General features: G+C 53.2%; 1 protein-coding gene across 2 annotated transcripts in view; it reads right to left on the bottom strand.

Annotated features, from left to right (window-relative positions):
• Nucleotides 1-13,280, bottom strand: part of OLFM1 (olfactomedin 1) — a 30,528-nt gene extending 17,248 nt beyond the window's left edge. The window contains exons 1-2 of one of the 2 annotated variants that reach the window (XM_082068000.1): nucleotides 12,784-13,280; nucleotides 767-916 (exon numbers count right to left, since the gene is read on the bottom strand). In XM_082068000.1, the coding sequence (XP_081924126.1) occupies nucleotides 767-916; nucleotides 12,784-12,849 (216 nt within the window). In that variant the 5' untranslated portion in view covers nucleotides 12,850-13,280. Of the gene's footprint in view, nucleotides 1-766; nucleotides 917-2,695; nucleotides 3,080-12,783 lie in introns of those variants that run through there. The other variant, XM_082067999.1, reaches the window with a different exon arrangement.
• Between the last annotated feature and the right edge of the window lie 2,437 nt (nucleotides 13,281-15,717).

Raw genomic sequence — 15,717 nt, 5'->3', positions numbered from 1 at the left:
GACTAATACATCAACTTCCCAAAAGCAGTGGGATAAAAATTATTTTGTCATGCACAACACATGCCAACACAGCATTAGGGCATGAGGGATAATTAAATCTCAAGCACAGGAGTCCACTCCTATTTTAAAGAGAAGAGCAGCATTTCACATGAAACAGCATTTCTTCAATGAAATCTATTATCTGGAAAATTTCTTGTTATCGGGAATGTTTCCCTAATGAGATTCTTTGATCTCTTTGGACAGCAGACTATTAAAAACTAATCAAGTGGATGTCAGCATTAGAAAGAAAACCACTAACTGTCATTTCTGTGCTATTTGATGTCGACAGCTTGTACTGTTTTATTTGACCTTTTTAATATCAGCTTGGCTGAGAATGCAGGGGCTTTAGGTTTTTAATTCTATCTTCTCTCATCTTGTTGAGGCTCATCCTTTGAAACTGCTTGTGTTAGCGTAATGAAAAAAGGAGTAAATAGTAAATTACATCCTCTTTTTTTTTTTTTGCAATGTAGTTCAATATTTTTGCTTTGATCTCAGCAGTTTTAACCTGACCTTAGGCCACCGTCCCTTTTCCTCCGTGCCTCACAAACACTTAGAGGTTTATCCTCCTGACTGCAGAGGATTATTTCCCACTACATGGGGACGGCTACAGCACAGCGGGGCTGGCCCAAGGGGTCTGTCTGCCCTGCAAACCAAGGCTCAGCACAGGTTTTTATCCCCAATATCATGCCAAACCAAACCACCTTTCCCAGAAGGGTTCAACCGTTACCTTTTCTAATAGTTGTCTCAGCTGCTTTGTCCTGGCATCACGCGAGCACATTGTCTGTTGAGGTGCCACCACTGTGCATATACAACGTCCCTCGCTATCTTGGGCAGAGCTGTAGACCTGCCAGCTTTCCTCTGGGTTGGTAGGCAACACCTAATTAACACAGGGAAAAATGGGTTAAGTAAATGAGGGGAGGCCTGGTGGGGGGGCGGGAGGTGAATGGGGCTGAGTGGAGGAAGCATTGGGGATGTGGCAGATACTGGAGCTGTGCTGGAAGCAAAGGGAGGCTCCTCCAAGGGCCCAGCTGGTGGAATTCACTTGCAATGCAAAAATATGGATTGGGGACAAAGAAAAGAAGGGTCTGAAAAGGAGAGCAAGAGCCGAAGCAATATGGCAATGTCGGTGGGAAAGTATGGACATGAGGAAATCCATGAAGTAGCAAGGGTTGTAGTGAGCTGTAAGGAACCGAGCGCTCTTGGTGGGGAACCCGCTGTCATTGCAAACCCCTCGACGCCTCCTTGGCACCATGAGAAGGATGTGCCCAAGCTACCAGTGAGGATACAGTGTCCTGGCTGAGGGCTGGGCAGCGATCACGGCGTATCTGCAGAGCTCTCCCGGAGCAGCAGGAAAACCAGCTTTTCTGAGCAAATGTACATCAGGAGTCATATTTCCCCCTTCTCCACCAGACTCCCCTGGGGATGGGGAGCTTCACCTGAACAACCATTTCCCTGCCAATGTTCTGGGGTCCTGGGCAGGGAAAGCCCCAGCCAGGCACACCAGCAAGGAAGGGATGTGGTCCAGAGGGTAGGACCAGCATCTCAGCCTGAGCTTTCAGGACAGACCGCGGAAAGGGAGCCCAGCCACAAGCACAGCAGGCTCCCCAGTCCCCCTCCTGCTCTCCAGACTTCTCAGATCTTAATTTTCCTTTGATCTCGCAGCACTTTGCAAAATACGTAATTTAATCACAATTCAACCTCTGACTGCTTTGAAGGTAACACTGTTTTGCCAACCAGAAAGGAAGCGTTCTCTTCACTATTTCAATCGATTACAAATAACCTTGCAAATACCCATGTTGACAGACATGCACTATCAGAGACGGCTAGGCACGCAATTTGATTCTCTAGCTAAAACAAGCCGGGGGGGGTGAAATAATGGGTCTCATAATCCCTTGTAACATGGAAAAAAATCTCAGCTTCATTCATATCCAGCAGAACCACTACATTAAATACTCGTCTTGAAACTGCAGAGCTATAATATGTTGGCTGTTTCAGAAGGCACAAGCGTACAGCCTGGAGGCAAAAGGTGCCCATTTTTCCCTGCTAAGGCAAGACAAACGAACGGATTATTTTTCTCAGCTATTTCCAACGTGGCAAGCCCAGGCACCGTCCCAGCCCTCCAGCGAAACAGGGACAGGAAACATACGGCACGACTGAAATAACACCGCAACTTCACTGCATTTCGCACCCCATTAACGACTATTGATTAAAGGCTGGGACGCGAATGAGATCTCGCACCTGCTGTCCCAAAGCTGCTTTACCCAGCGACTGCAAAGCAGCGGCGAGGGAAACTTTGCAACCCTTTGGCTGGAGACACCGGGGGCACCCGTGTCGCCCCCAGCCCAGCCCCCCATCTCTTGCAGCCCCGCACCGCCCCGATCCCGGGGGGGCACTTTGCAAGCGATGTCCCCCCATCATCGCCCCAAAGAGCGACGGCTCTGCCTCTCTCTGCAGCCGGAGGGGGATTCTACAGGGCCTGCCGGCGGGAGGGGGAAGGCGGCAGCGAAGGAGCCGGACGGAGCAAGAAGGGATTTAGGCAGCCCGGGGGAGACCCAGGCGAGGAGGGACCGGGCGGCCGGAGGGGAGCGGGGCGCAGCCGCCCCGGTAGGCAGGGATGCTCCGGGCAGCCGGGCGCCCCACCGCCCCCCGCACTTACTCCCGTGCTGCGGTCCAAGGTGCCGCCCGTGGCCGCCGTGAGTTTGGTGGTGTTGAGCCCCACGAGGGAGGGCAGCGTCTGCGACATCCAGTTGGTGATCATGGCCATGGTGCTGAGGACGACTCCAATCTTGAGTAAAGGCACAGACATGTCTGCGGGGGGGAGCGCCAAGCACCCTTCATTCTGCACCGGCGCCGGGCTCCATGCCGCTGGGGACGGGCTGCACCAGCCGCCCGGCCGCCGCCACCGCTCGCCGCCGGCCCATCGTCCGCCGCCGCCCCGCCGCGGCCCTGCCCGGCGCTGGCGATGGTGCTGCCGGTGCCTGTGCCGGTGTCGCCGGTGCCGGAGCGGTGCTGCCTCCCCTGCACCCGCCGGGCGCGCCCCAGCCGGAGCCGAGCGAGCGGCTGCAGGAGGCGGGACGGGGACGGGACCGGGGCGGGAGGGAGAAAAGAGGGAGGGGCGGGAGAGGGGGGCGTGAGCGCCGCGGAGCGCCCAGCCAGAGAGACTGCGGAGGGCGGGTGGGAGGCAGCGGGGAGAGAAGGGATTTAGGGAGGCAGGAACGGAGGGGAGGAGAAATTTAGGGGAGGGATTTTATTTCTGGAGGGAGAAAATTTGGGGAAGGGGAGCGGAGGGGAAGAGAGGAGAAAAGATCTGTAGAGAGGGGAAAGAATTGGGGAGAGGGAAAAAGGACTTTGGGGGAGGGAGAGTAAAGTTGGGGAGAGGGGAAAAAATTGGGGAAAAGGAAAAAGATTTAGGGAGATGGACGATTTTGGTGAGGTGGGGAAAAGATTTGGGGAGAGAGGAAAAGAATTTGGGAGGAGGCGGCAAAGATTTGGGGAGGGAGGAGAAGGGGGCGGGGGGCGGCCCCCCGCTGCGGCGCGGCACGGCAGCGCCCCCTGCTGGCTGCCGGCGGCACCGCCGGGCGCGGTGCGGGAGCGGTAGCGATCGATGCTCGGTCCGGAGGGGCCGCGGCGAACGGGGGACAGAGGGAGCTACTGCCAGGCAGGGGGTTTGGGAGCAGCATTCCCCGCTGCGGTGCACGCAAGGCTGAGCCACTCCCGTACAAACCCACGAGGCGTGGGACCCAGGTGGGGACACATGGTGGTCCCCAAGCCTGTAGTCTTCCCGGGCTGCGGGTCATCAGAGCATCGCCCATATCTCCACTTGCCTCCTCACCACATTCTGCAGCCTTTCTCCATCAGCACGAGGGATGCAATACACTTGTGTCAAACCAAAACACCCAGAAACTCTGCACTGGAGCTGGCAGCCCCGTTCTTGCCCCAAAGCTGCTCTTGCCCCAAAGCTGCTCTTGCCCCATTCCTGCCCTAAAGCTGCTCTTGCCCTGCTCCCAGCAGGCAGGGCTGCATGGACAGGGGAGATGGGACAGCATCCAAAACTGCCAGAGCATCCCACCCCAGAATTCAAAAAAACCTCTTGGCTTTCTGTGGCTTGTGCAGCTCTGAGGCAAACCCTAACAGGACCTCAGCCCTACCTGGGATCATCCCAGCACCCTCCGGCTCTGCTGCTCTGGGCAAAGGGAGCAGGGACAGGTGGCAGCCAAGTGGAGCTGGTTCTGCAGAGAGTGCTGGGGACTTTCTGTTAAAGCACTGGAAGCGCATTTAGCAAGTCCACCAGGTGGAGGAAAAGAGATGAATTTGAGTAGGAGTGCTGACACCAGGTTGGATCCTGTCCCTCCGACAAGGCGGTGGCAGAACCAGACGCTGGCAGCTGGGAGGCAGTGGCTGGTGCATGTCACAGGCTGCAGCCATGAAATGCCATTCCCTTCCTTCACTTCCCAGCACCCTCAAACAGCATCACCCCTGCCCTTTCCACCTGCACCAGCCAGACCAGCTCTCATCTGGGTAAGTCAGCCAGCTGACAGGTCAATCCGCTGCTGAAATCAGTAAGAAAACACTCCTGCCCTCTGAATGTGACACTGTTCTGCTCAGGGCTCCCAAAGTAGCTGAACCCCATGAAATCTGCTTCACCCAGCCCAGGCATCCTTTGCATGGCACAATTGTCATCAGGTTGTGCTGCGTTGTGCCTGAGGAGGTGGTCAGCACCAAGCAGCTGTTCCAGCTGTGGTTGTAGGAACAGGGTCTTTAGGCAAAAGCCTCAGATGGCTTCAATCTTTTAGAATAAATCACAGCTCCCCGTTTTGTTCCAGTTCAGCCCATTCTGCTTTAACAGTTGCTTTTGCTGTGCTCAGCACTGTAGCAGCTGAGACCCTGATTGCTTCTCTGATTTCATGCCATATAAAACACTTGAGTGCTGCACTTATATCATCTTAATGTTCATTTTGAAACAGAGTTTGTAAGTAAAGTTTGTCCCTCCTATTTGTCTACTCCAAACACATACAAAGGCAATTAGACCTCAGGATACGTTGTTATTTAAAATGGTATTCAGCAGGGTAAGAAGCACTCCTCTGCCTTGCTCTGGATTCCACCTGGGCTAACGAAAGACTCATTTCCTACCAGTGCACGCAGCTAATTTAATTCATATGCCCTTCAAATGCTTTGCAATGACTAAAGCTTCTGCAGACGGGGACAGTGAGGCACAGAGAGAGGAGCAGCAGCCACAAGTCCCTAAGGAGGGGGCCCGTTAGTTGGAATATTTTAGCAATGCCCAGTGCAGAGGGTCCGTGCAGGTGGGGGGAGGCAGCAGCAGTCAGGAGAGCTGCTCCACATCCCTGCAGCAAAACCCTTCACGTCAGCTGAAAGACGGGCTGTGGCGTAACAACGGGGGAGAGAGAAATCCAGGTGATTTTCTTCCCTCCTCTTGCTTCCAGTGGCTATGAAATAGACAAAAGCAGCACATTTTTGGGAGTCTTTGCTGGTAAGATAAAGGGAGTTAAGGCAGGGACATCACGAGATGGGCTGTTCTTTCATACCTGTTCAGAAAGTTCAGTGACTCGATGCATTAATGACCTGTCCGGGGAGCAGGGTGGCCCTGAGCCCGTAGGGTACAACCTGTGCTGGCAGAGCCACAGCTCGTCCCCAGCACATCACGCTGCCCGTGACAAGCTGAGCCCACATCAGCCGGTCCCAAGCAGAGACCTGACAAAAAAAGAGGCTCCCAGAAATGCCACTATTTCCATTCTTTAGGGCTGAGGGGTTATTCAGCAGGAAGAGGCGCTGGTGACTGCTGTGCGATGAGATGCTGCCGGTCACCTCGTGCTGTGCTGGGTCATGGGCATCAAGCAGGAAAATGACCTCTGTCATCTCAGCGCCTGCAGTGGGTGATGTGCAAACATGGAAACCTCTTCCCTACCCTAATGATTTCCCTGCTTGTAGAAGCTCAGCGTGGCAACAATATGAAACATAGGCAGCAAAAAACCAGAAGGGACGTGAATTTGATGTGGGAGACATGATGTTGCCCTTACTCATGCTATAGCAAATCAGAAGAAATGCCAGCAAAATCAAGAAGGAGGAGACTCAGATGACACTGTTTGACCTGAGAGCATTCACTGATGGGCCTTTCCAGAGCGAAGCAGGATCCGTCCTTAAAAAGAGCAACTTTTCCTTGTAACGTCTGCAGAAATCTGTTCAGTACCAGTTTTGCTGAGCTGGTTGAATTCACCTTTCTCCTGATCAATGCTCAGGGCATTGCCTTGCAAATAAACCTCCTCATGTCACTGAGATTTTCTTGTCCCAATGCATTTGCTACAGTCGCCCTCCCCACAAGAGCTGGGGTTGCAAATGTGCCCTCTCGGTGCCTCTCCTGCAGAGACTAAATAGCAAGAACAGATGAACTGTTAAGGAACAAAGGATGCTATTTGCATGCATATATTCTGAGCAGAGAATGAGAAGGAATGACAGGTAAAAGCAAAGAATAGGGTCTTCCAAAATAGCTACTTGGTGGAAAATTCTGCTGCTGAGAAGTGATAATGTAAGATGGGACTGTCTGCCTGAAGGAGCCCTACAAGGGTCAAGGTTTGCAAACACGGCCAACTCCTCTGTGTGTGTGCGCAGGACATGACGGTCATTGTCTCCCTCTCCTGGCTGCTTCAGAGAAGAGGTGCTGAAGTTTCTGTTGCTCCCAAGCTTAGGTGGTGATGGTGTCTGTAGACCCCAGTCAGAGCACTCCTATTTAATGCATGGTGAGAGGACAAGACCTGCTTTAAAATATATACACCTGTATTTTAACAGCCTCAAATGTTGCTGTTGCTCCAAGCTGGCTCAGTAAACGCTGGAGGCAGCTCAGCTGACACTGACATCTCCAGCGAGGAGGACACGTCCAGCTGGCTGTCGGATGGAGGGCAGTGCCCCAGGCACCTTCCCAGGGCCGGCAGCTCCTGTCCTGGGAGCACAGGGCTCAGGAATTTCCCAGGGCACTCAGGCCAGTCCTGGGATTGCTCCGGTGCCTGGGACAGCCCATACTCAGCTCTTTCCTGCTCCTCCCTGCACTGGAGCCCCGTGAGATGTGCCATGTGCTCTGGCCAGGGGCTGCGGGAAAGGTCTTGTCCTTTCCACAAGGACCTCTCTGTGTCACTTCAGGAATCCTCCTCACTTAGACTGACTCTTCTCCAAATCTCCCTCCTGTAGCTGATGGAGGGGCTCTGAAGGAGGACTCTCTGCCTCCACTGCCTCCTTTCATCCCTTCTGGAGTCCCGACCAATGCTGCCCCAGTCCCTGTTGCTGCCCCACCGCCAGGTGCTGCTGCGTTCCTGAGTGAATCACGACATTTCTCATCCCCCTCTCAACTCAGAAAACGTTCACCCCCTTCCCTCACTTTCCTCATTACCTGGGCTTGTGGCAGGAGGTACCCGAAATCCCTCTGCACCAGCTTGTACTCAGCAGGGGGCTGTGAATGGTGCCAGGCAGCAGAGACACCCCCACCTACCCCAGAAGGCAGCGTGGACAACTTCTTCTCATTAAGGAACACAGACTTTGTACCCGTCACCTCGGAGCATGCAACAATCTTCTGTTGCAGTTGCCGTGGGGCATCTGTCTCTCAGCAGGTCCCGACTGCCACAGGAATAAATGGTACCAGATTTCCCTGATTTTTGGCTCTAACCTCCAAATATCCTTGTCCTTTTGGCTGTTTTTGTCACTATCTGTGCTACCATCACTCACACAAGCCTCAGTCTTGGAGCTGCACCCTGTTACCTCAGCACTGTACCAAGGCAGAACAAACTCTTCCCCTCCCATTATGCTCAGGTGGGGAAAGCAAAATAAGGAACGAAACAGCAATTCAAGCCCCCAAAGAGCTTTGGAAACAGTGCCCACGATGCTGCAGATCACTGCCAGCTCCTGGTGGGACTTGGTGTGAAACCACCTGTGCCTGGTGCTGAGCTCAGCTCCAGGAGTGGCCTCATTTCAGGGTCAGGCACCTCAACGCGCTTTGGAAAGTTCACCCCGAACTACGGACACTGGGACTTCTCCTTCCACACCCCAAACGCTCTGCAACATTCCCTTTTGTCATCCACACAGTGCGTGGAAACGCTGCAGCAAAAGGAACACGCTTCTTATGTTACACTAGAACAGAATAATCCCCTTTGCAGGTCTTCACTCCGCTAAATCTGTGTTTAGCTAAAGCTGCTCTTGACATGAAACTCCTGCTCTACCAGCGAGTGCCAATCCGTGTCAGAGCCTCCGGGCAAGATCAGAGCCCATTAAAGTCGGCGCAGGTTCCGCCGGCGTGTCAGCGGGTTCCTGTTACTCGGATGTTTTGGTTGGGAATGATGATTTTTTTGACGTATTTCCCTGGGTCAGTCGCACACGCCTCCAGTCAGAAAGTGCCTTTACACTGAAAAACTTGTTCCGCGTGTTGCTCGCTAGAAAACACGGCATCGCTCCGGGGCGCTCGCTGCTGCGCTCCTGGCCCCAGGGCTGGCACGAGCCGTCCCCCCGCTCTTATCCTTCCAGGAGATCTGTTGCATTTTGGCTGGTTTTGAATGCTGGAGGCTGGGAGCCAGGACCTGGGTCCTGAACACAGGAGAATGGTTCCCAGGGCCAAAACCCAGGACAAAAACCCATCTGGAGGCTGAGAGCAGGGTCCTGGGCTCAGCTCTGGGAGGGCAGTGGCAAGCAATGGCTATAGTCTACAAAAGAAGGAAAATCAAGATTTTGAGGTGCTCTTCCCCCACAAGTGGGATTTGCTGGCGCTAAGACATGTCTCAGGCTCTGTGCCTCGGTTTCCCCAAGTGCATCATCTGCTTTTTGGGCGACTTGCTTGACTGATTCAACCTCTCAGGTGTCTCCCTGCCCACCTGGGTCTTCCAAAGAGCCCAACCAAGGCACCCACAGGCAACAAACCCCAGAGGAGCACTCCTTGGGTGTCCCTGCTTTGCTCCTTTCTGTTCACAGCTTGACCACAGCAAAGCCAACACTTATCACTCATAACTTGAGAATTAGCTTTTTCCGCTGTCAATGCAGTCTACAGCCTTCATCTGTCTAACTCACTCAGATAGTAATTAGTTTTGTATTACTTTACGCAGTGATGCTAATACTGATTACAAGGCCTGATAACCTGAGTAATAAATAAGACCCAGGGCTGAAAATTACCTTTCTTTTTTATTGGTTAAAGCTGAAGTTAGTGAAACGAGACACAAATTGGTTTATGAGATGAGGCAGCTGCCTCCTGTTACAGGCTGCAGATTTGCAGCTTAATCCTTCGAGTTTCTCCCTGACAGGGGAGGGAAGAGCCCAGATAGCACATGGGGCACTGGGAACATCCCCATGGATGGAGGGGACCAGTACAGCCAGACTGCATGGGGCTCCTGAAAACAGCCCCGAGAGGGACCTGATGTCCTTTTTCAGGAAAATCAATGGAATTTTTATTTATTTATTTTAGAAGCCCTAAATGTTTAATAACTGCCTGCTCCAGGAAGGTATTTCTTCCCGTGTGGTTCCAGTGATTACCGGGTAAGCGGATGTCACAGCACCGGCTGCCCTGCTCCGTGCCTGGGAAACTTCAAGGAAAGCAATGAGGTTTTCACTGGCCGTATCCCAGCAGCTCACCAGCAAGCACCAAGCATGACAAAAGGACAGGTCGGACAGACAGACAAGTAGATGGCATGCAAGACCCCCTCTACCGATACCCCTGGCTTTACTACAGCAGCCCAAATCCTCTGCCCTCCTGGCAGCACCGTCTTTCTGCACGTGACAGGCAGATCCTTAGAGAGCAGAAGTTGGCTCTGCTCCTCCACGGCTGCAGAGGAGCCATCCTGGGTCTCACCCAGAACACGACAAGGCGAGAAAGCCCCGCGCTTTGCCCGGGGAGCCCTCAGCCCCCAGCTGCATGCAGAGCCGGAGTGAGGGTGCTGCACCCCAAAACCCCGCTGCACCCCAAAACCAGCCCGTTCCACTCAGCCAACACGTCATTTCAGGTTTTGCTCACCGACCTGTGGAGAGCCAAGGCAAGGCACAAAACAAATCAGAAAACCTTTGGCTGCTTGGGGAAATCCCAGAGCCTGGTGCAGGTCTTGCTTTGGGGCTGGGGCTCCTGCAGCCCCACCCTGGGAGCACTTTGGGGGATCGAGGGAAATCTGCAAAGAACTGGGATGTTGGGGGGCATGTAGGGGCAGCTCCCCCTTGTTTCTCACAGGTAAAACTACCATCCACTTTAGGCTGGTTTCAAAGCCCTGACCAAGCGTGGGGGTGCAGCCCACAGTGTGTGTGTCACCCCTGTGCCCCCAGTCGAACACCAGCACCCGTTCCCCCCTGCAAAGGGGCCCATCGGAGGATGCTGCAGTACCAACACCTTGAAGACAACTCCCTCACCTCCACCAGCAGAGCTTTCCCAGCTCCCAGCTGGAAGAAGAGCCACGTGCTCACCCCCTGCAGCCCCATTTCACAGCCGCCCATCTCCCCATTTCTCCTTTTCTCCTGTGCTGGCCTGGCAGTGTCACTGCAGGGAAGGAAAGGAGGGGACGGCTGTAGCTTCTGCATCATCAGGGAAAGCTGCCTAAATCAGCAACCTCTCTCCCTTGAAGCTCGATCCCTCCTTTCCCAGCACGGGATCTCTGTAGGGGGTGGGAGAGACTCCACGTGTGATGGAGATGTGAATCCGGCACTGAATTAAACACGGAAGACACTGAGCTGGGCGGTGTCTGGGCTGAAAGGCGTATTTGGGGATTGCATCTGGCAGCCGTGCTGCCAAAACGAGATGCTACAAGTCTGAAAGGGCTCTGCAGTGCCAAGCGAGGCAGCAGGCACGCTGGCGGGAGAGCTCTGCATGGCTGGCAGGACTCGGATACCTGCTGGCACCAAAGCCCAGGTGAACACTGCAAAGCAGAAACCAGCTCTAGCTGAAGGCAGCTCAGCAAAGCCAGGGCTTTAGCAGGGGCTCTCAGCCTGGGGTCAGTGCGCAGGGATGGGCTGGGAGGTAACTCTGCCAAAGCCAGCCTGCAGTGTTCAGAGCAGATTTGATTCCCCATCCCCACCCCGATTTAAAGTTGGGTGAAAAGTTGGAGTGCTGCATTCACCAAAAAAAACCACAAACCACAACAAAAAAATACAGGAAAAGGCAAAGTAGCCAAGCACAGCAGCATCCTTGGCACAAGAGCTGGTAACTCGGTGTCCTTGAAAAAACCCACCAATGCAGAGCGACGGAGGCTGACAAGGCCGATGGGGATGGCGACAGCCATGGGAAAGGGGACACCACCCGGGTCCCCAGGCCATGGGTGCGATCCGTGGGGCTGGGCAGGAGTGGAGGCTGGAGGGACGGGGGGTGACAGTTGGCCCCACCATGACTCTGCCACAGCCCTGGGCTGGCCGTGGGGCTGCTGCATGGCCAGGAGCCCCTTTCTGCTGATTCCCAAGCAATACTGGCGGCCGCTGCTGCTTTGTCCAGCGCGGCGCATGCGCCTTCCCCGAGCATCCTCACACACAATGGGCTTCTCCTGGGCACTCACTCGCAGCTCTGGTCCCTTCCCACCCCTCCTCATCCACACAGCTCTTAGATTTCATTGCCTCCTTCCCCCCCGTAATTACTACCTTCTCATCCCTTCTCCAGAGGGCTCCATGCAATTAAGGCAGCTCTTTAGCCATTTCTTGCTGGGGGCAGCAGAAATACTCTGAGGGTGCAGAGCCAAAAGGCTTCAGCTACTGAAACTTCAGCAATAGGGCAGTGACAGGAGAGACCATTATCAGCAGGAGAAAGGAAAAAAATCTACATAAAGCATCCAGGATGAAAGCCCAGCTGCTAATTGCTCCTACACTAAGAAGCCTCCATTTCTCTCCTATTTATAGCTTCTTTTTCTTTTTTTTTTTTTTTTTTTTGCTTCCAGGCAGCATCACAATTAACCCCACAATCTAGAGCATCCTCTTGCAATTACTTTTCTTCCTTTCCTGAGTGGCTGGGGAAAAAAAAAATAACCCAAAAAGCAAAAGACAAGCTCCCTGCCTCCCTCTCCCCAATTTTCTTAAAGAAGTCAAATGGAGTTTTAGTTCCACTTGCAAGACATGGCTTTTGTGTGCCTCCTTTCCTCACCCCAGCCCCACTACTCACTCAGTCCAGGGGCCAGAACAGTCACTGCAAGCATTAAAATCCAACAAAAGCAAAAAAAAAAGTAGAAGGGGGAGAGGGAGATAAATAAGATGCTCCTCTCTCCCACAAGCCTGTCACAGATGGAAACATCAAGGGACATTTAAATGTCACCTAAAATCAGCAAAGCTACCCCCAAATGAGGAGCTGGCGTGGAGGGGGGTGACAAGGAGGGACCCGCCACCGCACTCGCACGTTGCGTCCCTGCAGGGACCTGGGACAGGGAGCCCCGAAGTTCGCTGAACCCCAGCCAGGGTCCCACTGCCCCCCAGCCCCACAAGTGGGGCAGGCAGGTGGGGTGTCCCCCCCAAAACTCCCCGGGGGGACCACACTGGGGCAGCCCCTTGTCCCCCAGTTCTGGGGTCCGGTCTCTTGAGCCCCCCCCCCAACATGCTCTCCCCCTCCAAGGCCCCGAGGATCCACCTGCACTGTGGGCTGAGCAAACGGGGGGTGCCCTGGGATGGGGGCACAAAGCTGCAGCTTCCCACTCCAGTTTTCTTTTGTGCTCTCGAGGTTTAATAGAAAATGGCGTTGGGGAGAAAGGGAGAAAAAAAGGGGGGAGGTGTTGGGGGGGGGGGTAAAGCAAGAGAGAAACCTACTTGGGTGAGTTCTGTGCCCATCAGGATGAGGAAGCAGAGGGTCAGGAGCTTGCTTGCCGGTTGCATGTCTCGCACCCAGTTCTAGGCACCTTGCATACAGATCACCTCCGGGCGAGCCTCCCTGTGCCGATCACCGAGCGCCTCGCTGCCTCCTCAGTCCTTTATTGTTCTTATTCTTTTAATTAAAAATTAAAAAAATAAATAAATTTAAAAAAAAAGACAAGAAAACGCAATTAAAAAAAAAATACAACAAAAAAATCAGAATAATTCTCCAGGCGGCTCTCAGCACCCCCAGGAAGCAATGCAAGAAATCTGCTCAGCAGAGCCTTCACTTTGCATATTTATTGGGATCCCAGTTTCTCTCCTCTGCTCTCGGTGCTGGCTCTCTGGCAATTGTTTTTTTTATTTTAATGGCTCCCTTGATCAGAAGACATTTGCGAGGAGAAATTCAACGGAGCACGAAATGATTATCTCCGCTATTGCCAAAAGTTTGCCTTGAAAAGGGGGGGGGTGATGGGGAGAGGATAGGGATTAACAAAAAAAAAAAAAAGAAGGAATTGGTAGGGCTGGCTACTAGCAGGGGATGGCTGTGGAACAGGATGTGACATCAACCGAGGCGGGGGAAATTTAACTACAGACGGCAAAAGGAGCCGGGGAAAGCAGCCTCGGGAGCGGGGCCGGCGGATGCTGCTTTGGCCAGGGCTGGGGGGTTATTAACCCCTTCCCTCCCTCCCGGGAGCTCAAGGACCTGCTGGGCTGCCCCCACCCACCTTTTCAGGGGTGCTGGAGGGGGTCAGAGGTGTCTAATCCGCCGCCCCAAAATACCAACCTCCAAGCAAAGATGCCTTCTCAAACACAGGGCTCTGAGCAGCACCCACTGCAAGGCTCAGGCTCAAAGGAATGGGAGGCGGCAGGAGGTCGGTGCTAAACCTGGCTCTGCTGGGCATTCGCCCTTGCACCCGCTCCCAGCGCCCTGCCAGGGTCCTGCTGCTGCTCTGGGGGCTTTGCTGGGGGGCTGCGGGCACTGCCCACCCCACACTGTGCCCTTCTCCTCCCAAATCCATAGGGACTGTTTACCCTCACTCCTGTCTCACACACACTCCTCGAATGCTCCCCAAACCACCGTTTTCCCAGGATCTCGTAAATACTATGAAGTTTCTTAGTACCTGGCAACGCAGGTGAATGGCATCATCCGCCTTTTCCAGGGGTGAGAAACGTAATGCAGATCTTCTCTTAATGATTATTGAATGATTTAATACAAGTCGCTTGCCACGTGCTCACAATTAGCAGAGGCTCCACAAGAGGATTTTCCCCCTCGATTGCTCATTGCAAAAGGTTTCTTCCGAAATCCTCTGGTACTGGTTTTTACTGGAGCGGGAGATGGGGTGTCTGTAGCGATGAGCTGACCCAGGGCCTTTGCCAGGTCCTGGGATCCCAGAGCACAACATTCAGCAGAACCAGGAAATTTGCAGCACGGTGACCCCAGGCTGAGGCTCAGTGGGGACAAATGGCTGAGAATAAACTGGAAAGAAAAGATTTCCGTGTGTTGCGATCAGCAAATGTCCAAGGGAAGGCTGCCCTGAACCTGAGCATGGGCTTCAGCAGCACCCGCAGCTTCAGGCAGCTCTTCCCTAGGAAGGTAATCAACACATTAGTTCAAAAAGATCTTAGAAAAAGGCAGTCCGGAGGGCAGCTGTGGGAAAGCTGGCATGTCCTCTTATCCCACATACATCTATCTTTAATATACTTCCCTCAGCACCTCCCTTTAAGGTCAATGCTTTATAGCCCATAAAAGCTGAGGACCTTTAAAAAGCATTCCGCTCCCTTTGACTTTATCAAGAGCTGCGCAACGAGGCCAAAAGCATCAGTGGCGTGACAGGGTTTGAACACGGCCACCTCTGGTGCCTTAGGAGGTGCTGTGTGGTTTTGTTTGTGTTTTACCAGGGGTGTTACCTTCTCCCTGGCAGGGGTTGCAGTCGGACAAAAAGTTTTCCCAAAAATAAGGGGAAGGAGGGAGGAGTAGCAAGCTACATGTGGCTGTATTTCTCTGCTGGGAGCACGGTCTAAAGTGCCTTCAAAACCCACCTGAGCAGCTCCCTCTGAACCCTGGGACACAAGGCAGCAGGCGGTTGATGCAGCTCAGGATGCTCCATGGTGTAGCCGGAGCTCCCAGGGCTCAACACAGATTTGAGAGGTGCAGAAAATGAGCAGTAAGAGTTTATTTCATGCAAAAATTACCAATGCTGGGATCAGCTGCACCTTAAGTTGCTGAGACCACGGAAGGTGAATTCAGCGTGGGTGTCACAGACCTCAGAACAGAAGAAACTCCCTGTGTTTTCCACAGTGGTACCAGAAACAGCACCTTTTCCTAGTCATCAACAGCATATCCCCAAAAGTAGGATCTCTTTTCTCTCCCTCCTTTGCTTTCATACACATCTGGCTTCATTGACCTTCATGGTAATATTCACAGTTTGCACCTGGGTAAATGACAAAAGCATCAGCTCTGCAATTTGTTTTAATTTATTAATCTTTTTAAGTATTTCTTAATTAATATCAAGACCCTTGTTATTGAATTCGAGCCCCTGTACAGTCCTTCCTCCAGGAAAGAGCCCCGTCCTACGGAGCTCCACTCCCAGGTGTAAATCACAGAAAGCAAGAGAAATGAAAGGGAAAACAAATTGCCCCATCCATTGCTTTCCCTGCACAGGGCCAGATGGTGGCCCTTAGTTCATATGGCCCAGTTCTCTCTGCCCTTTACTAGGATCTGGATTTAAAGAACAAAACTCCCTATTTTCTCCTGAAGAAGCAGGTTGATGGTGTCCCTGGCTGGAGCTTTCCTGGCTCTGCCGTCCCCTCTCACCTGAAATACCAGAGCCAAGTGCCTCTTGTTTGCTGGGGTCCTGCTCTTTTCCTCCTCTCTGAGATGAAAACTCT

Source organism: Streptopelia decaocto (genome assembly GCF_964273445.1).
Source record: "Streptopelia decaocto genome assembly, chromosome: 17".
Taxonomy (NCBI): Eukaryota; Metazoa; Chordata; class Aves; order Columbiformes; family Columbidae; genus Streptopelia; species Streptopelia decaocto.
Note: the sequence above shows the minus strand (reverse complement) of the source record. Positions and strands in the feature narration are given on the sequence as shown.